The 21,193-nt window shown below is 44.3% G+C and overlaps 1 protein-coding gene across 4 annotated transcripts in view; it reads left to right on the plus strand.

Moving 5' to 3' along the window:
• Positions 1-20,979, plus strand: part of trim3b (tripartite motif containing 3b) — a 31,802-nt gene extending 10,823 nt beyond the window's left edge. The window contains exons 1-13 of one of the 4 annotated variants that reach the window (XM_076274820.1): positions 3,561-3,800; positions 9,295-9,479; positions 10,467-10,707; positions 11,067-11,218; positions 11,493-11,673; positions 12,044-12,791; positions 13,135-13,238; positions 13,681-13,848; positions 14,503-14,671; positions 16,116-16,175; positions 16,637-16,707; positions 17,198-17,338; positions 18,658-20,979. In XM_076274820.1, the coding sequence (XP_076130935.1) occupies positions 9,343-9,479; positions 10,467-10,707; positions 11,067-11,218; positions 11,493-11,673; positions 12,044-12,791; positions 13,135-13,238; positions 13,681-13,848; positions 14,503-14,671; positions 16,116-16,175; positions 16,637-16,707; positions 17,198-17,338; positions 18,658-18,810 (2,325 nt within the window). In that variant the 5' untranslated portion in view covers positions 3,561-3,800; positions 9,295-9,342 and the 3' untranslated portion in view covers positions 18,811-20,979. Of the gene's footprint in view, positions 1-3,560; positions 3,801-4,653; positions 4,762-9,294; positions 9,480-10,466; positions 10,708-11,066; positions 11,219-11,492; positions 11,674-12,043; positions 12,792-13,134; positions 13,239-13,680; positions 13,849-14,502; positions 14,672-16,115; positions 16,176-16,636; positions 16,708-17,197; positions 17,339-18,657 lie in introns of those variants that run through there. The other 3 variants (XM_076274822.1, XM_076274821.1, XM_076274823.1) reach the window with 3 other exon arrangements.
• Positions 20,980-21,193: the final 214 nt, after the last annotated feature.

The following is a 21,193-nucleotide window of genomic DNA, read 5'->3' on the forward strand; positions in this document are numbered from 1 at the left end:
TTGCTGTCCTCAGCGTTTGATCAGGACTACTGTAATTAGTATTACATCAGATGTATTTTAACATGTCAAGTTCTTGGACACTAATCCTGACTAATGATTGTGAATTTCGCTTGAACATCAAGGCAGACGCTCTCTTCTGTGCCAGAAGTACTCAACTTAAGCCCTCCTTACACTGAAAGACTGCAAAGATTTGGAAAAAATTTTTGAAAGACAGTCTTAGACCCTCAGTCTCAGACCCTCTCACATCAAAAAGTCACAGACTAGTCAAAGAATATGCAACGACTAGGGATCTTGCAGGGTCACTGATTACAAGACTGCAACTAGATTCCTTTAAATTATTTCCCATCGTCTACTCGATATTAACAGGAACTCAAACGATAGCCAACGAATATCAAAGTCATATTTTCGTGTTTGCAGCATTGTTTAATGTGTGACATCCCTAACCGATATAGAGTTGTTCTGTCACGTGGAATAGCCGACTAATAATTTATAAGAAATGAAATAGCAAATTATCATATTCAAGGGTTTCATCAGGTGTATAAAATCAAGCACCTATAGATTATAAATGCAGACTGCATGGTGCTTGATTAATGCACCTGTGGCAAGGGACCTGATAAAACCCATGAATAGGTTACAGCCTACTTTGCCCCTTCCTGTTTGGTGTTGGAGCAAGGTCACTATTGGTTTTTACATTGTTCACGTCACTATTTAGTAGCCAACTGTGAAATCACACGAAAATCGTACAATGTAAGGCCAGCTTTAGACTTTGAAAAGTATTTGAGGTAGTCAGATGAAACTGACTGCTGTTCTTGGCGGGTCCAATTCAGTGAATAAATGGAATGATCAGGTTCTGCATGCCACATGTTGATTTAAACAGACCCATGAACTCCAACATTACTCATGCCATATTAATGCAGAAACATAATGGGCATGGCTTATGAGTGTGTCTGCAGAGAGAAGTGCAATCAAAGCACATGCCAGTCCAGTTGTGTTGTGTTGCACATGTGCAAACTGCTCTTGGTTATATGTGCATGAGGGCTAAATGCACATGTGCAAACTGCTCTATATGTGCATGTGGGCTAAATGCACATGTGCAAACTGCTCTATATGTGCATGTGGGCTAAATGCACATGTGCAAACTGCTCTATATGTGCATGTGGGCTAAAGGCACATGAGTTTGCACAAAGTGACCTAGAGCCCAGCACAGTGAACTTCCCGAAAGGCCATGTCTGTACTCTCTGCCTGCGCAGTAATTACAATATAGATTAAGGAGTGTGGATGGACACATGGCTTCTGGAGGTGGAATGTGGAAAGGGCAGAGGGAGTGTTTTGAATACCTTTGCATTAGTGAGTGCATATGATATATGGGCTGGTCTCTCATACATGGATTAAGCCTAGTCCTAGACTAAAAGCTTTTTCAATGGTATTCTCTATTGAAGTGTGTGTGTGTGTGTGTGTGTGTGTGTGTGTGTGTGTGTGTGTGAGTGTGAGAGAGAGAGAGAGAGAGATAGTGCAATGACTCAAACAGAAGCAGCTGACTCCACTGGCTGTCAGGGCAGCAGAACATCAAACTAGCCTGGGAGATGCTGGTTATGCAAGGCACTCTCATTAACGACAGCAGCTACCTCTTTCAGGGAACAAACCAACAACCTCCGGCCGTCCGCATGGTTGTGTGCTCTGCATCAGATGTATCTTGTTCTCAATGATTTAATGAAATCTGCCTGGTTTTGATGGCTGTTCCTCCTGTGTGTGTGTGTGTGTCTGTGTGTGTGTGTGTGTGTGTGTGCGTGTGTGTGTGTGTGTGTGTGTGTGTGTGTGTGTGCGAGCTGTGAGGGGAGGGAGGCGGATGGCATTTGGAGGGAGGAGGTTTGATCAGTAGATTTGGGAAAGGTGTGTGGGCGGCAATCTGACTGCTGGATGTCAGCAAAGTCAATCCCCAGAGATTAACTGTAGATTGATGTTTTCTTCTAATCCTTGTGGAAACACTGGCTTAAAAAAGACACCCCCCCAAAAAAAAACAAATCTTCTGTGTTTATTTACTAACATGTCTATTTAGTTTTATGTCTGACCAGTGCTGGCCTTGGAGCTTGCAGCCCTGACTTAATTAATTTACATTAATAAATATACAATTTGAAATTTCCATGCTTAATACCCATTAAATTCAATCTCTCTCCGTTGAAATGCAGACAGAGTTATGCAATGTGGATCTTCAAAGGAAAAGTGGTAAAATCTTAATGTGTTGACAGCTTGTTAGTTCAGTGGTGAGAGCTCTGCTCTTGGAGCGCAGCCCAAATGGACTTGAGATATGATAAACAGACGCTCATGATCATAACAACCCATATTAATTTAAAGCAACTTTGTTCACGCTGCAGCAATCACCTCTTTAGGAACATTTTTGTAATTGTTAGTCATATATTCAGAGATCTGTTGTGTTTCCATACTGTGGTGCCTCTGAAGATTCTGAAGATTGATTGAATTCTCAGGTACAATGTCAGTGTGAGGTACCTACTGCGGTTAAAAGGATTCAGTAAGGTTATCCATGAATGACCGCTGCCCATAGTGATCATGAGTGTGTGTGTGTGTGTGTGTGTGGTGAATGTATGTATTATGTAGTGAAGATGTATACAGCGCAAATAGATATTCTTCCTGTGTTAGTGTGGTGTATCTTAGCCCCTGAGATGGCACTTGTACATTATGATATGGCTTTGAGGAATTCTCAACTATGAAGTGTTGATTCTTTTCCTATAACTGCACAGATTGATTGTTTGTTTTAAGGCCTGACTGTAATGTGCCAGTGATTGACTGTATGGCTTCCAGAAAGACATGCGAGCTACATGTAGGCTCCCGGAAATTTCACAATATTAAGTGTGTCATCCCAATGTAAGATTTAGTGTGAGGGGAAATCTTCAGTTTAAATATTTGCTTGTGGGTAAAATACCCCTTAGACTAGTGGAGGTATGAACGTCAGTTTGGCAATGTGAAAGATCTTGTAGTTGTTCTAATGCCCAGTGGTGTACAGGCTTTAGTTCAGTGGTGTACAGGTTTTAGTCTTTGATTACATGTACAATGGACGTCAAATTTTTAATTAATGGCCTTTGGATTCTGCCGGGTTTTTGAAAATATAGGCCAACTATTTCCGTTCTGCTTTGTGTTTGATATGTTGCAAGTCTCATGAGTAATCTTTCTCTCTCTCTTTCTCTCCCTCTCTCTCTCTGTCTCCCCCTCTCCCTCCACCCTATTTGTTACCATGAATTGCTGGCCTCTGAGGCAATCCATGCTTTCAGCTGGTTACAAAACCAGCCAATCATCACAGGACTGGTTGTTTAGAGAGGGGAGGGGCTTGGAGCTCTGCATTAAATCTCTGGCTTGGCAGAGCGGCTGCGGGGGGAGTAAGCATGGAGACTGGGCGTGGCTTAGAGTCAGCCTCCCTCCCTCCCTCCCCTGACATCACGTCTCAGCTTTCCTCCCTGCAAGCGTGTTTCCACTGTGTAGTATGTGTTTGTGTGCTGAGGCTTAGATTCACAGAGAGAGAGATAGAGAGAGAGAGAGAGAGAGAGAGAGAGAGAGAGAGAGAGAGAGAGGCACTGAAGGAGGGGAGGGGGCAGTTGGGGGGGGCTGAGCTCCGGGGTCGTGGACAGTGAGCGAGGGGGATTCTGCTGCAGATGCTGGGCCCAGTGCTGTGCTGTGCTGTGCTGTGCCAAAGGGATCTCTACATGGAAAAACAACAATGGAGCCTGCTTGAGAGCTTGCTTCTCAGCCACTCTCTCACACGCACACACACACGCACAGCCTCCGTATGAGTAAGTCAACTTTCTCTCTCTCTCTCTCTCTCTCTCTCTCTCTCTCTCTCTCTCTCTCTCTCTCTCTCTCTCTTTTTCTCTCCCTCTCTCTGTGTCTGTGTTTGAGTGTGTGAGACTGTGAGACAGAGAGAGAGAGTGTATGTATGAAGGAGCAATAGATTCTGTTGTGCTTTGCTGTCATATTTGACTTGGGCTAGAAATGAGACTGTGTGTGTGTGTGTGTGTGTCTCTGTGTCTGTGTGTGTGTGTGTGTGTGTGTGTGTGTGTGTGTGTGTGTGTGTGTGTGTGTGTGTGTGTGTGTGTGTGTGTGTGCGCGTGCGTGCACGAGAGAGAGAGATACTGTTGTGCTGTCAGCTGGGTGTTATGTGAGTGTGTTAGAGTTTGTGTGTGTGTGGAGAGGAATGCCATCGCTGTAACTTCTCTGCTCTCACTCCTGTTCTGAGCGACAGGGATTTCCTGCTGTCTCTCTCTCTCACTCTCTCTCTCTCCCTCCCTCCCTCTCCCCTCTTGTGTCTACTGTACCTTTGACATGTGTACGGATACCTGTTTGCCCTCAGAGCTGTCTGTAATTCATGGACTGTCAGGAGAGATCAGACGCTAAAGGGGAACCGTGAGAGGAGTGTTTCAGCAAGACCACGTCAAGCCTTCCTCTTTTTTCCCTAAACCCCCCCCTCCCACACACACACACACACACACACACACACACGCCTCCTGACTCGTCTCTGAACCAGTCAGGAGATTGGTGTTGCGGCTGACTGCACGTGCCAAGCTCACGCCGACCAGCAGGCAACTGTCAGGTCTTTTTTAGTTTCAAAGGGCTTAAAATAGTGCCCAGAGTGTGGGTGAAAATCAAAGGACCGCAAAGAATCTTGAGAAAACAGACACAGTCTTGTCTGCTTTGGATCTTGGTGTCCATTCACAAGAGAGGATTATAGACCAACACAAAGAGAGAAGACGGCTTGTGAGTGCGAAGCCCTTTGACACATACAGTTCTACATAATTTGCTTAATATTAATTAATGTAATTAATAACCAGCAAACGTTGTGTTTAGCTCTGTCTGGTTGTGTTCAGCTCTATCTGAATGTGTTGCAGCTCTGGAAAGCTGTAACGTATGTAACGTATTCTATAATTAGGGATGTAAATGGATTGTGTTTACAAACACAAGCACACGCAGTATGTGGAGCCGCTTGGCAGCAGCAGCAGCAGTGGTGGCCCTGAATGGGCTGAGTGATGTTGCTTTTCTAAAGACAATGAGTCAGTGTTTGGACGCGGTGAGGCTCTGGCGGCTATGTGGGTCATGGCCCCGAAGGGCTGTGACACGGCCAGTACGCGCCCTCTCCCCCACTCGTGCTCCCGGGGACGCTAGGTGACCCGGCCTGCACTGCTCTGTGATGGCACTACAACCAGCAGGTAGAGTCACCTGCGGTTTGTTTTTACTGATTATTTCATGGGGGTGTGTGCACTTACCTGATGGAGGAGTAGTTGGAGTACGTGTGGAAATGTGTGTGTGTGTGTGTGTGTGTGTGTGTGTGTGTGTGTGTGTGTGTGTGTGTGTGTTTTCAGAAGCAGTTACCGGCACTTCTTCAGTTTCTGCTTTAGGTGTATTTCTGATTCTCTGATTGTGTTATCACTGCTGCTTGAAGTAAATTAGAAAGTTGATTGTTTCAGTTTTTTTTTACATTTCAGCCTTAATGGACTTTGTAATGGAAGGAAGACATTTTGTTTATAGGAGCCACAATCTTGAACCTGCTGTTGGAAACTGTACCACAACGCTAAGAGCTATCCCAGAAGGACTGTGCTCTTAATTTAGCCTGCATGCATCATCACATTAGAGAGAGAGAGAGAGAGAGAGAGAGAGAGAGAGAGAGGGATGGGATGAGATGAGATGGTGGAGAGATATTACCATATGAGGTGCTCCATCCTCTCCCATTGAGACATCCATCTGACTGACTCACTGCATTGCACTCATGAGGCAGAACCAGTCCAATCAGCTTCCAAACTCACAGTCACTCAACCACAATAGCAAACAGAGCCAAAAACAGAGCAAAAAAACAGCAGTAAACAGCAGTTGACATAACAGCAGTTGACATAACAGCCCAGACGTTCCATGTCAAAACACTTAGCCCGTCGAGCGCCCGGCCGGGCCAGCGGGAGCACAGGGGTCAGCACGACAGGGCTAGCGGTGGCGGCAGCCAGGGAGACGTGGATTTAGGGCTTGGCTTGAGCGGGCTGCTGTGACAGATGTGCAGACGGCGTCATTCGTGTTTCTCTGTATAAATAATAAATCTGCCCGTGACCCACTGAGTGGAGTTCCTGCTGCTGCTGCTAACTGCTGCTCCGTAATGACGCAAGCGGCAGCTCGTCCCTGCACATCTCTCACCACCAGTGTTGGGAGTAATGCATTAAAAAAGCAATGTAATTACAGTAATGCATTGCTTTTTGCTGTAATGCAGTAATGTAAGGCATTACCAATACAATTTCAGTAATATTTTACTCGGTACAATTCTCAGTAACTGAAGTTACTTTGCTTTTTAATCCAAAATTGAGAAATGCTCAATTGGCACCAGAGAAGATTATCCAAGAATTAAAAAGTCATCTATGCTGGTCCTGGAATTTGATTGCCTTGTTTAGATGACTGTAGAAAGGGAATTTGAGTTATCTCTGCATGGTTAGGCTATACTTCTCATTTCAAGCAGTAAGAATAACAAAAATGTTGCTTTTACAGACAAAGATTGTAGCCATTATTCTCAAACTATTTGCATTAAGTTTACACCACTGTAAGTGGAATGATAGGCAACCAGCAATGATGAGAACCATTTAAAGTCAACATACAATTTCACTATGGCTATATTTTACTATATTAAGTTGTGAGTGACCTTTGGCCTTTGGGGCCTACATTGTCCCATGAGCCATAACTGCAACCATTATATTGTTCTTTTGTTAGCCTTAAGCCTAGCTCAGTCATTATGTCATACCACATCACCTCCTGCCGTGTAATGAGCTGCATTGAACACATGAAGATCTATTGAGAACACCAAATCCATATTTCCTGTTATTTTGGTGAAAGTAATGTAAACCTAGTATAATGCCTTACAAATCAAAGACAGTAATATTGTAATGTAACAAATTACTTTGAGATGACAGTAACAAGTAATAAATAATGCATTATGCTTTTGAAGTAACTTGCCCAACACTGCTCACCACCAGCTGATGAGCCACGGCTAAACCTCACTCACTCTCACTATCTGCTCATCTGTCTATACACGCAATAGCTGCTGCTACATCTAATGGATACTCAAGCTGAACAGTTTTATATGGCGTGTGTTTGCGTGTGGACGTTTTGTTGTGACGGTTTCTGTGGTAGTGCGTGCGTGCATGGTGTGAAGTGTAACCTGCTCATTGTCAATAATAGATGAGAATGAGCAGTATGAAAAGCATGACAGGGAAGCTGACATTTCTGCTGATATTATCTTAGTGTGTGAGCTGTAGGATGGAAATGTAGTGTGCAATATAGTGCTGTACATCCTGTGCGTGCACATTTGCCTAAAGGGGAGCCCGTGGGCCTTTATGCTGACTTTGTGACTTGTGTGTTTGTATACTTTGTCATGCTTGTTTTTCGTGGTGCTCTGCCATGGTCCTTCCCCCATGACTATGAAGTCAAATTAGATCTGACCTCTTCTTAGCTCAGGTGACAGCGACTCTGGCTCTCGGCCCTTGGCAGTATTAAATGATCCAGTTGTCAAAGTTTGGAGGAGGGAAGGGACAAGACTGCGTCCAGGCCCAAGCTAAATTAGATTAAGTCTGTGATTTATGGAGTGTGTGTGTGTGTGTGCAGGGGTTAAAATGTGGGGGGAGGAACGCAGTTCTGCCACCTCAGATAAATTAATAATAAATATGTTCTTTCATACCAACGATATAGTGCGATGATATTGGTAAAATAAATAGTGAGTTATGAGGTGACCAAGAAGCTATCAATTCTTGTTCAAAAAGTATTGCTACACCACAATACTCAATATGTTGTTGGATGGGTGTGTGTGTGTGTGTGTGAGTGTGTGTGTGTGTGTGTGTATGTGTGTGTGTGTTTATTTGAAACAGAGCCAGGGGCATAGAGAAATATTCACGTCTTAAAAACACCAAAGGGAGGCCACACTCCTAGCTGAATTGACGCTCGTTACTGAATCTCAGATCTGGGATTGCGAGCTCTAATCCCCGACATTTGAATTTGGCTTTGTTTTCCCATCTCCTGCTGGGTGCTCGTAGAGACCACATGAGACGCTAGGGAGCTCTGCATGAGAGAGAGAAAGAGAGATGCTTTGTTCCCCCCTTATCCCACTACTCAATGGGCTTTCCACCACGGAGAGACGGCCGGCATTATTACTTTACAATGTTTCGAACAAACTTTCACGGAATCCTTTGTGTTCACCGAGGCATTAATCAAAAGTAGGTGAGCTCCGATTACATGCACGGCCCTGGTGCGTCCCTGAAGAACAGTGCATCTCATTGTGCTCTGCAAGAGCCTGTTTCTCACTGCAAGGGCCTGTTTCTTACAGCAAGGGCCTGTTTCTCACCTCTAGGGCTTGTTTCTCACTGCAAGGTGACGTTTGGTGTGAAGTGTTTACTATTTAGGAGAGCAACATCCTGCAGATCGAAACATCCTCTGTGCTGCGTACAGTCTCCTGCTGACCTAGAGTGCCTTTGTCTTGCAAACTACATTTACATTTACATGTATTCATTTCATTTTAGCAGATGCTTTTATCCAAAGCGACTCACAGAAAGAAAGTAACATTCAAGCCACAGCGCAGAGGAGACCTTAGCTAGCAATTACTACTGCATCAGTCAGTACTATTAGATAATATTAGATTAGATAAGAGCGCAGCCATTATAAGTACTAGGTAAAGTGCGGTAGTAGGAGAAAGTGGTAGAAGAAGGAGGTAAAGAAGGAAAGAGAGGAAGAGACAAAGTTTTGTGGAGACCTCAGGAGACCTCAATTCCCACCCTGTGTTCAGAACATCCCCTCATTCACTACAGGGTGCACTAGATAACCACCATACAGTTATTCACTACAGGGTGCACTAGATAACCACCATACAGTTATTCACTATGAATTGCACTGGCTAGTGAATTATTCACTATGCTCTATGGGAGTGAATGAGTGGAGGTTTCAGAAGCAGGGCCACTCTTCAGGGCAACTCATCAGTTCTATGAATAGAGCATCTTTATGAGGAATGAGTATGAAATAGCAGATTTTTTAGTGTAAAATCAATGCGAGCACAAAACAGCGCTCATTCCTCATAAAGATGCTGTCTCATGACACTGGTCTGCATTAACCACCGGAACACCCGAGTGTAGTTCCACTTGTTTATCGACTAGCTGCAGACGAGGGTGGATTTATCTGCTTGGTTCTTTGTGAAATCAATTGCACTATGTCCCTGTGTGTGTGGTTTGATCATGTGATGGTGTCTGAGTCTGACCATGTCCCTCTCGTCTTGTCCAGGTTAAGTGGCGGCCAGGGCTCTGGCTCACCCCCTGAGTGTCCGCGGTCATGGCCAAGCGCGAGAGCAGCTGCAGCAGCCCAGCAGTGGTGCGGCAGATAGACAAGCAGTTCCTGGTTTGCAGCATCTGCCTGGACCACTACCACAATCCCAAAGTCCTGCCCTGCCTGCACACGTTCTGCGAGAGGTGAGGCTCCTTGGAAACTCTGCTCCTCTGTTGTGTCAATTTTGATTTGACGATCTCGATCTTTTCTGTCTCTGCCTGCCTGTCAACTGTCTTACTACCATACTACCTTCTGTCTCTGTCTTACTACCATACTACCTTCTGTCTACCTTACTACCATACTACCTTCTGTCTACCTTACTACCATACTACCTTCTGTCTTACTACCATACTACCTCTGTCTCTGCCTGCATAAAACTATCATTTAGAGAGAGTGTATTTGTAAAGTAACGCTTTCAGTCAGAACATGTCAGTCCAGCCCTTGCCACCGTGCCCTGTCCATCTCGCATCTCCCCCTGCCCCACACACAACTGTTTAAATCAGCTGTGCTCAGGTAATCAGTAGAGCCATTGATGAGATCAGTCAGATATGCAGAGCAGGCTCAGTTGGTAGGCTTGCTGATCAGAGGAGAGGAGGGGGGCAGGAACAGTATCGAAACCCCCTCATCTTAGCTGTTAGTTGTAGAAGTTACTGTAGTTGTTGTTGTCGTTGTTGTCGTTGTTGTCATCTGGGAGGCAAATGGAAAAAAGATGATTACTGACATCTCAGAGCACAGATCTCCTTTCATACTGTACTGTACTGTAGGTCAATGGCACTGGCACCTGGCAGACTTGCCAGGCTAACTGTGCCATGGGGAGAATTCTGCAAGCCCATTTTCACAGAGCTAGAAGTCCACTGCCTGCCAGCAGGCGATCTGTGTCCTGTGTCGTCACTGTCCTGTGACGACACCCTCTCTCCAGAGTCACACTGCTTGGCACACTGCCACCTTTCATATCATCACAGCTCCAGAAAAGAAGTCAATATCTTAACTTTCATCTCCCTTTGCTCTTTGTGTCTTCCCCCTACTTTTTCTTTCTCTGTTTCTCCCCTTTTCTATTTTCCCTCCCTCTCTCCTGGTCTCTCTCTCTCTCTCTCTCTCTCTCTCTCCCGTTCTTTCTCTCCCTCCTCTAGGTGTTTACAGAACTACATTCCTCCCCAGTCGCTGACCCTGTCATGTCCCGTGTGTCGGCAGACCTCCATCCTACCTGAGAAGGGCGTGGCCGCCCTCCAGAACAACTTCTTCATCACCAACCTGATGGAGGTGCTCCAGCGGAACCCCGAGTCCTCGCCGCCCGAGGCCTGCAGCGTGCTGGAGTCGGTCAGCGCCGCCGTCGCCGGGAAGCCCCTCTCCTGCCCCAATCACGAGGGCAAGGTAAGCCTCTTTGGGCCGGGCACCTTAGATCTGGTGCAGGCTGCCTAGGAGGCCGTGCAGTTGATGTGCATGTTGGGGCATAAGGATAAGGCATGGCTGCAAAAGGCCCCAGTATATTCTGTGCATAGCTCTGAATTACGAAGGTACAGATACACAGGGAAACCTTTTGAGCAATGCTGGTAGGCAAATCTTTCTCATTGATATAGAGCATATCTGGAGATCTTCTAATCATCAACTTTTTACAAGCGTTTAGACAGAACACAAGGAACTGGTCATGTAGTTGCCTGGTAACAATGCTCAAAAAGTTACCCCATGCATCATCACCTGGGCTCTAACTTGCTCACTACCGCCCTCTGTAGGTGATGGAGTTTTACTGCGAGTCGTGTGAGACGGCCATGTGTTTGGACTGCACGGAGGGAGAGCACAGGGATCATGTGACTGTTCCCTTAAGAGATGTCCTGGAGCAGCACAAAGCAGCTCTGAAGACCCAGCTGGACACCATTGGAAACCGGTAAAAAGCACAGCTTCGCACAGAGGAGACCCAGTTACACCACTGATTTAGATATCAGACTACATGCAGCTGTTAGTCATGCACAGCATCTTTATTGGATATAATTCAGTATAAGCTAAGATAAGTTAGTATATGTTAAGATAAGATAGATAAGTTAAGTATCTATCTCTCTATCTATCTATCTATCTATCTAAAATGGCTCAGCAGATGACAGGTATAGGCTCTTAAGTAGACTTGATGAAAGAGTGTGAACTTGTATTCCTCTCTCTGTCAGGCTTCCTCAGCTCACGGCAGCCATTGAGCTTGTGAGTGAGATCTCCAAGCAGCTGACCGAGAGGAAGAACGAAGCAGTGACCGAGATCAACGCCACGTTCGAGGAGCTGGAGCGAGCGCTGCAGCAACGCAAGAGTGCCCTCATCACAGACCTGGAGAACATCTGCAATGCCAAGCAGAAGGTACAGCAGCTGTACATTGGCTGCGTTCAGTTCCCTATGTGTGCGAGGTACACACATCTTTAGGCCAGATAATATCTCTCACAGCAGCCTGCTCTGATCACGCTGTGCTGAGTAATGACAGACAGGGTGGCTATTGTTGAAATCTGATGCGATTTGTGTTCAACTTTGTTGTCCTCTCTCTGTCTCACTCTCTCTCCCTATTCATCTGTCAATGTCTGTGTTGGTCTTTGTCTTTCTCGCTCTCTCTGTTTCTCTCTCTCTCTCTCCCCTGCCCTCCCCCCTCTCCTTCTCTCTGTCTCTCTCTCTCTCTATCTCTCTCTCTCTCTCCCCCCTCTCTCTCTCCTTCTCTCTCTCTCTCTCTGTGCTCCAGGTGTTGCAGGCTCAGCTCTCGTCACTGCTCCAGGGGAAGGAGCACATCCAGAGCAGCTGCAGCTTCACGGAGCAGGCTCTGTCTCACGGCAGCGCCACCGAGGTCCTGCTGGTCCAGAAGCAGATGAGCGAGCGCGTGGCCGCCCTGGCGCGCCACGACTTCCCCGAGCGGCCGCACCAGAACGCCCACCTGGCCTGCGTGGTGGAGACGGAGGGCCTCCGCCGCTCCATCCAGAACCTGGGCGTGCTGCTGACCACCGCCGCCGTGGGCCACACGAGCGTGGCCACGGGCGAGGGCCTGCGTCACGCCGTGGTCGGCCAGCCGGCCGCCGTCACCGTCACCACCAAGGACAAGGACGGCGAGCTGGTGCGCTCGGGCAACGCCGCGCTGAGGGCCGAGATCACCACGGCGGGGCCGGAGGGCGGCGGCGGCGTGCGGGCGGCCGAGCCCGAGGTGACGGACAACAAGAATGGCACGTACGAGGTGGGCTACACGCTGCGCAGCGAGGGCGAGTTCGCCTTCGCGCTCACGCTCTACGGCCAGCCGGTGCGCGGGAGCCCGTTCCGGCTACGCGCGGTCAAGCTGTCGGACGTGCCGGCGTCCCCGGAGGACGTGAAGAGGAGGGTGAAGTCGCCCAGCGGCAGCACCGGCCACATCAGGCAGAAGGCCGTCCGGAGGCCCTCCAGCATGTACAGCACCACCAAGAAGAAGGAGAACCCCATCGAGGACGAGCTCATCTACAGAGTGGGTAAGAACAGGAGCAGACTCTCTACAAGAGCTCAACTCAACACCTCAACTCAACACCTCTCAAGAGCTCAACTCAACACCTCCACATTGTGTCTTTTTTAGTTGATTTTTTTGGGCTTTTCCAGCCTTTTGGATAGGACAGTAAAATATGAGGAAATGCGGTAGAGAGACATGGGGTGTGGGTTTGGTCAGTGACTACAGGCTGGAATCAAGCCTTTGGCTTTATTTGTTATCGTATCAATTTGGTATTTGTATAGACAGCTTCAAGGCTATGTATCAATGAGTTCATTTATTGCTATGTCTGCTGTTTTTGAGAACATTGTGTGTGTGTTCATTTTACACAGGCTCACGAGGTCGAGAGAAGGGAGAGTTCACTAATCTGCAAGGCATTTCAGCCTCCAGCAATGGAAGGGTTGTGGTGGCCGACAGCAACAACCAGTGCATTCAGGTAAGCCTGCAATCCCACTCGTTAGCGCCGTTTGATTGACAATGCTTCCACTGCTCTTCAAAACCACTCTGATCTTGTACTTTTACATTGTGACGCTGAAGTGAGTACAAAATCAAATCATGTGCAATGTCAGATAAGACTGGACAATGCTTCTTTCATCTGACCATTTCCTGTTCACACAACAAGCAATCAAAATAATTGTGTTTGTAATCTCTATCTTGAGATAGTGGGATTAAAACAACACAAAGTCATCTTTGTCAAAGAGGGGGAGGGTAGCAGATCAAAATCTGGTTCAACATTCAAACCATGCCCCACTAAATTCACTGTGCTAATGTGATTTTCTCAAAGCTCTGCAGCCACTGTCCAGGCCTCACTGTGTCTGTTTTATCCTGTTTTATTCTGAACGCTTGCGCTCTGTTTTCCCCATGGGCTATTCATACAGGTGTTTACAAACGATGGGCAGTTCAAGATGAGGTTTGGGGTCAGAGGTCGTTCCCCAGGGCAACTGCAGCGGCCCACAGGTGTCACAGTGGACATGAATGGGGACATCATAGTGGCAGACTATGACAATAGGTGGATCAGCATCTTCTCACCTGACGGAAAGTTTAAGGTGAATATTACTAAACATCTGTTAGCAAACACTATTATTAACATCCAACATAGTTCCTCTTGCAACTATGTCCCTTGTTTGCAAGTGTCCAACCCCAGTCATTTCATCCAAAATGTTGGTCTTTTCACCATAATGTTGATCATCCTAAGTATGATGACAACAATAAAAATTATGATTATGGTAATGATTAGTAATGTATGCTTCAGAACACAATTTATCTATTGCGATTGGTGCCAACTTTCCTTATGTACCTCCAACCTTTGCATATAGTGACATCTGGTGGTATGGACACTGTTATTTTTCTGTTCCCCTGAAGCTGTTGGAAGCTGAAGCTGTTGAAAATATACTGTTCTGTTCTGTACTGTGGATCTCTTTGATTTTTCAACATTTCCTCAGCTATGAGGTCATATGGGAGGCTATACATGGGAATGCACACACATCATTTATTTTCTTCATTCTTCTTTCTGATTAAAGCACAGTGTGATTCATAGATAGATAGACTGCAGTTAACACACGGGTGCGGTCAACATGGTTTTGTTGCATAAAGCACCGTCATGTGATTTATATGTGATGTGGCTAATACACAGGAAATTACTGTACAGCTTTTGCAGCATACTCTAAGCAAATGCTGTCCTTTGGTTCTTTTCTGTCCAGAATAAGATTGGCTCTGGTCGTCTCATGGGCCCCAAAGGAGTGGCTGTGGATCGCAACGGTCACATCATAGCCGTGGACAACAAAGCCTGCTGTGTATTCATCTTCCAGTCCAATGGGAAGCTCGTCACAAAATTCGGAGCAAGAGGAACCACTGACAGGCAGTTTGCAGGTACAGGACTTGAGGCGACGCACCCTTTCAATCATACAATATAGAGATAATGGCTACTCGTGGAGACTCGTGGAGGCTACTCGTGGAGACGAGGAACTCACAGAGAACAGACTGGCACAGCTAAATAATTTGATGGTGTGTCAATGCTCTTTCTGTTCTTATAAAAAAAGTAAATAAAAATTCAATTCTTGATTAAAACTAAAGGTGCCTCAACCAAGAGGAAATATTATAGAGCGAGTGAAGCTTTGGAATCTTTGTTCAAGAGTCTTGGTCCAACCATATGCTCTCTCTAACTGGACTGGTTAGCACTTTTAATGGCCTACTTCATTCACAGATGTGTGCTAGAGTGTCTGGTGGTTATGACCTTGAATGTGACTTCCCTGTTAAAAGAATAAGCTGGTAAAATATTGAGAAGTAGGAACGCACATCTGTAAAATCATCTTTGAAAAGGCAGCTCTATGTCTATTGCTTGGCTTGTTTTTCTGAAAGGCGCTTCAAACTACTTTGTAAAGATCCGAGCTACTCATACCTACACAGTAATGGAGTGTAATGCAAAAGAGATGCCAATATGTTTTGTATTCATGTTTATATCATGCTTAACAAAACAAATAAACTGTAGACATACAAAAGATTATTTATTCTTAGAACATGATTACCATATGGACTGAAAGGTCAGGTTGAAGGATAATCTCTCAACAGCCATGTGAATAGTAAATAACTCATCCTCTTAAGAAGTTCAACTTTGAAAATGGCCAGATTTACTAGTGCTTTGCTTCCAGCCTTTTAAATAGGAAATATGCTTTCATTTATTTGCTATTTCCCAACATCTTGGTTATATTTCCACCAGTAGAAAAGTCTGATTATAGTCATAGGCTATCACTATTATGTTCTTTCATGTCCACTGCTTGGTTCAAAGCTAGCTGTCACTCCCTGTGTCTCTGTCTTGTCTTGCTATCCTTTGGGGCTTCCTCGCATTGGAATGTGACATTCAAAACCTCTGGTTATTTTAGGGCCTTGGTTTCTTTCATGGTTTGTGTTGGGGTGAAAGGTTTTGTTCTCTGCATAGGAATGTGTGTGTGTATGTGTGTGCATTTGCCTACAGTATGTATGTGTGTGTGTACTGTACTGTATGTGTGTGTGTGTGTGTGTGTGTACTGTAGTGTGTGTGTGTGTGTGTGTGTGTGTGTGTGTGTGCATGTATGTGTGTGCATGTATATGTGTGCATGTATATGTGTGTGTGTGTGTGTGTGTGTGTATGTGCGTGTATGTGTACACTATGTGTGTATGTGTATGTGTGTGGATACTTTAATATGTGTACCCATGACTCCTGTTCACAGTCTGTACTCCTGGCTGAGAGAAGTGTGCCTCACTGTGTTCGCTCAGTAGCCTCACGACACACTTCTCACCTCACACTTCTTGTTTGTCTCTTCCCATTCCCTTTTAGAAAAAAGTAGTGCAAACTTTGCACTGGAGCAAAAGCTTAGTAAATCTGGTGCAGCCTTCAGTAAGTATGAAGTACTGTATGTCCCGTTCTAGCGTGACGTGAAGTGCTCTTCCTAACCTCTCATCCCTCTAATTGTCTTGTGTTGAAAAAAGAAAATCACAAAAATCATGAGTGCTGTGGAACCCCTACAAAGAGGAGATACAGATGTTGAAACACAAGCATATTCTTTTGTGATTTTTGTGGAAATAACAAACTCATCTGCCTGTTATATCTAAACATTTAAACACAATATCATCAGGTAATGCGAAAGAAAGACAAATTGTAATCAACATGCAACATTTCTGGTGTTGCAACACATGCAAATAACTGTGGTGCCAATAACAGTGTTGGTCATACTAACCTTACCTGACCTCGGCAACTCCAAATGATTTTCACAAAGGGTCTGTTGGGTCCCATTTCCTGTTAAGGTCATGTGACGTCCAAGTTCATCCTCCTCTCTACTCCTCTTTGTGTCCACACAGGCCCCCACTTTGTTGCTGTGAATAACAAGAATGAAATCCTGGTGACAGATTTCCACAATCACTCTGTGAAGGTACACAGCATTTTTCTTTCTTAATTATTATTATTACCTATGAGCTGAAGACAAGTCTGTACAACCAACATGCAAAACATGCTTGAACAACCAGTAGTCCTTTCATCAAATGCTTTCAGCTTTCAGTTGTCCTCCTTGGTCATTCTAAAGGCACAGTGGCAGAAGTGAGGGAGTTGTCTTAATATCCTGAGGCAATCTTAACAGCCCAAACATGGTGCATGTTTTAGCCAAGTCTCCAGTCTCCCTGTTTCTGTAGGCACTAGACCCACATCAGTATGCTCTCACCAGTTTGGACCTTTTCTTTCTGATCCATTGTTATTCCCATACAACGAATATATGGTGACTGACTACACTACTATTTGTGTGTATGTGACGGTGTAAGATTATTATTAGTAAGATTATTATTAGATCATCAAATCGAGAGTTAAATACTCCTTGCTTTGAGAGGTCACTATTTTATTTTATGTACATCTTGAACCTGTGTCCTCAGGTGTACAATGCTGATGGGGAGTTCCTCTTTAAATTTGGTTCCCATGGCGAAGGGAATGGCCAGTTTAACGCTCCCACAGGTGTGGCGGTGGATGCCAATGGAAACATCATTGTCGCAGACTGGGGAAACAGCAGGATACAGGTATGTTATGTCATGCATGGGTTACTACTACTATTGCTACAACTACCACCACCACCAACACCACTACTACTACTACCACTACTACCACTACTACTACTACTACCACTACTACTACTAATACCACTACCACTACTACTACTACCACTACTACTACCACCACTACTACTACTACTACTACTACTACCACTACTACCACTACTACTACTAATACCACTACCACTACTACCACTACTACCACTACTACTACTACTACCACTACTACTACTACCACTAGGGTGACCAGACGTCCCGAAAAATTCAGTACAGTCCCGATATCCAAGCAGTTGTCCCGAATCCCAAATCCTGCCCTAATTGTCCCGAAAATTAGAGCAAAGTCTAAAAAGCAGACTCTCGAGTAGTTATTGTCTGATAGAACACACACACACACACACACACACACACACACACACACACACACACACACACACACAACAACTATAGACCGTACAATAAGGTAGAGACAGCTGAGCAGTAGGCTACGTAGGCGGCAAGGCACGAATTTTGAAAACACGTATTGCTATTTATCATTCATGAAAGTGAGTGAGGAGAGTGCACGCGCAAGCAGCTACCAGGAGATTTGATTCGATGTTGCTGATGTTGAAGCGCATTTCATAATGACATTTGAGTTGATAATTGAATTCTTTTTTATTTCTAATTTCGAGTTCTCTTGATACTGTCACACAGTTCAGTTTCTGAATAAAAATAATTAACAATTTTTGTTATTCAAGCAGCCACGAGGAGATTTGATTCGATGTTGCTGATGTTGAAGCGCATTTCATAATGACACTTGATGTAATTATTATTTCAAATTTCGAGTTCACATGATACTGACAGTCAGACAGTTCAATTTTGTAATACAAATAATTAATCATTTTGGTGAAAAATAATTAATCATTTTTACTACTACTACCACTACTACTACTACTACTACCACCACTACTACTACTACTACCACTACTACTACTAATACTAATTTTGAAGTTCATGTTAACCCCCCCCGCACCTCATCCCGAATTTTACCCATTCTCATCTGGTCACCCTAACTACCACTACTACTACTAATACCACTACCACTACTACCACTACTACTACTACTACTACTACTACTACTACTACTACTACTACTACTACTACTACCACCACCACCACTACTACTACTACTACTACTTATAATATGTATAATGACCAAAACAGCAGTTATTTTGCTATGCTCCAAAGCCTCCAAATGTGTGTACTGTTAATTTCGATAAATAAAGCCTGTTCTTTTGGGTGCCCCACAGGTGTTTGACAGCTCAGGGTCGTTCCTCTCCTACATCAACACCAGCGCCGACCCCCTGTACGGTCCCCAGGGCCTGGCTCTGACGTCGGACGGCCACGTGGTGGTGGCCGACTCTGGGAACCACTGCTTCAAAGTCTACCGCTACCTGCAGTAGGGTGGTGGGCCCCTGCAGTAATAGGGCCCCTCCACTACAGACAGCACGGCAGGCAACAGGCAGGCCGGACACCTCACAGGGCGCTGGAGTCTCTCTCTCCTCTGCTTTCTCAGTTACAGTGTTTTGCCCACTCCATGAAGCCACTTAGATCTCCTGCATCTGCAATGAGGACTGGAGGGACACAACTACAGATTTTATCAAGTTACAGCATGTGCACTTTCATTGACTTATTGATGGAGACAACAACAGGAAGTATACATTTGTCATGGTGGATTGGATTGCAATGTCATCATTATGTCACATATACAAGGCAATCTTACCAACAAAAGCACAGATGTGGTTTGGAAAAAAATAACATGTTATACAGAGTGCAAAATGTCCTCACTGAGGGTTTTGTGACACCCCTAACATGGCAGACTGCACCCTGTGAGTAGCTATGTTAGTGCAGCATACATACCAAACTGTTCTCTTTATCAGTTCATGTCCTGCTCCTTGGGAAATCCAAAGGGCCTTTTATCATATCCTATAAGTACAACAGTAATTGTGTAATTGATGTGTATTTGTATCTAAATGCATATAGAAATATATCTGTACATATGCATAGGTGTGTATATGTATATAAACATATAAATGTACCCGACACAGTCACAGAGCTACTTGAAGGTCCTCGCCACTGGTCTATAATAAAACACACTCTTTCACCAGAGAGATTGTTTTTTATTGTAGGCCAATGGTCCTCTCTTTACATGCATATCCTACCCCCACAGGGTCTGACCTGATGAAGAGGTCAGATCAGATCAGCCGTGTCAGTGTTTAGGGCAGCTGCGTGTGTAAATATGTGCTAGTTTGGACTTAGGACTGACCATGTCCTGGGTGAAGTACTGTACACTGAAGACACACTCTATAGCACAACATGATGCACATTCAGGCTCTGTGCTGTTTTTGAAACATATACATCAGAAAACAGCCAAAAAAGAAAAAAAAACTTTTTCTTTCTTCCTTTTCTACATGTTCTCTTCTATAAATTATTTTTCTAATCCCTCTATTTGAAATTGTTTCCTCTCTGCCAAACATCATATCCATATGTTGATGGCATATGACAGATTACATGCCCAGCCTATAAGAACTGTTTGCTTTAATGTGTCAAGAAAACATTGCCAAATGTTGTCATAGGTTGGTTGGTTGTAACTGAAAATATACAAACATGATTATCGCTAAGTAAATGTATGTTTGTCTCTCTGTATATATTTTCACCATATATATATATATATATATATATATTATATATAAAACGTATGTTGATTCAGTAATTAACAGTGTGGCAGAAAAAAAAACACCAGCAATGTGCCAGTATTGTTCAATTGTTATTATGATAATTATTTATTTTTAACATATCCCACAGTCGTTTTCACAGAGCCTCCTTGTTCTGATATGATTCAATGCACGCTTACCACTGGTTTTGCCCAGGTACTTGTTTGTAAATGGACCTTTATCTGGAAACAAACAAATAAATAAATAAATACACACAATTTAACAGATACACACTGCATTATGTTCTTGTACAAAAAGCTGCTGGTAGACTAGTGGTAATACAAAGGCTAACTGCAGTATATACACATATATCCATGCAGGTGGTCCTCTCTTCTTTGCATGTTGATTATGATTTAACCAGCTGTTTGGCTGCAAGTTGTAAACCCTTTGTGAAACTAGCTACCCCATTAGACCAGGGGAGTAGACTACAAAGCGAGATTTGTGGGGTGTTGAGCCCAAAACCAGAAATGTTTTACAATTTGACAGAGGTGTTCCTGGTGGACTTCATTACTTTGAATTTTCTTTTCTGAAAAAAAACCTTTGCCTCTGCTTTCTCGTTTTCTAGTATACTCCTAAGGTGCTCCTATATGGCATCATTAACTGCTGGGTGCTGTGTTTATCAGTAGCTGTATATGCTCCAATAACCTCTCTTACCCAGAGTGTTGATTTGTTTTTCTATTTGTACAAAGCATGATAGTGATTGGTCTGGGAAAACACATGTCATAATTTAACATAGAATCAAGTCTGTCAATATGAGGTTGTGTATAGCACACAGAAACTCACTTGCGTGTTCAACTTCCTTTGGCTGATTACCATTGTGTGTAAGAGATTGTTCATATTAAACACTTGACAAACCCATGCTGGTTACTGTTGTGTCTGATTTGTGTTGTCATAACTGCCAGGGATTGTGGAACAACAATATAATCTACCACATAAAAGGGAAAATAGTTTACTTGTGTGCAGAATATTGAAGCAACCCTACACAGCTCTCTTACAGTACCCAAAGTTATGTTTTATCACATATAGTCACCATACATTTCTCCAGTTAAATTTTATTTTTTAAATCATAAAA

Source organism: Alosa pseudoharengus, unplaced genomic scaffold (assembly GCF_046254945.1).
Source record: "Alosa pseudoharengus isolate Yale_2024_CS ecotype anadromous, Long Island Sound unplaced genomic scaffold, YU_APseudo_1.1 YU_APseudo_1.1_scf_8, whole genome shotgun sequence".
In the NCBI taxonomy this organism is placed as follows: Eukaryota; Metazoa; Chordata; class Actinopteri; order Clupeiformes; family Clupeidae; genus Alosa; species Alosa pseudoharengus.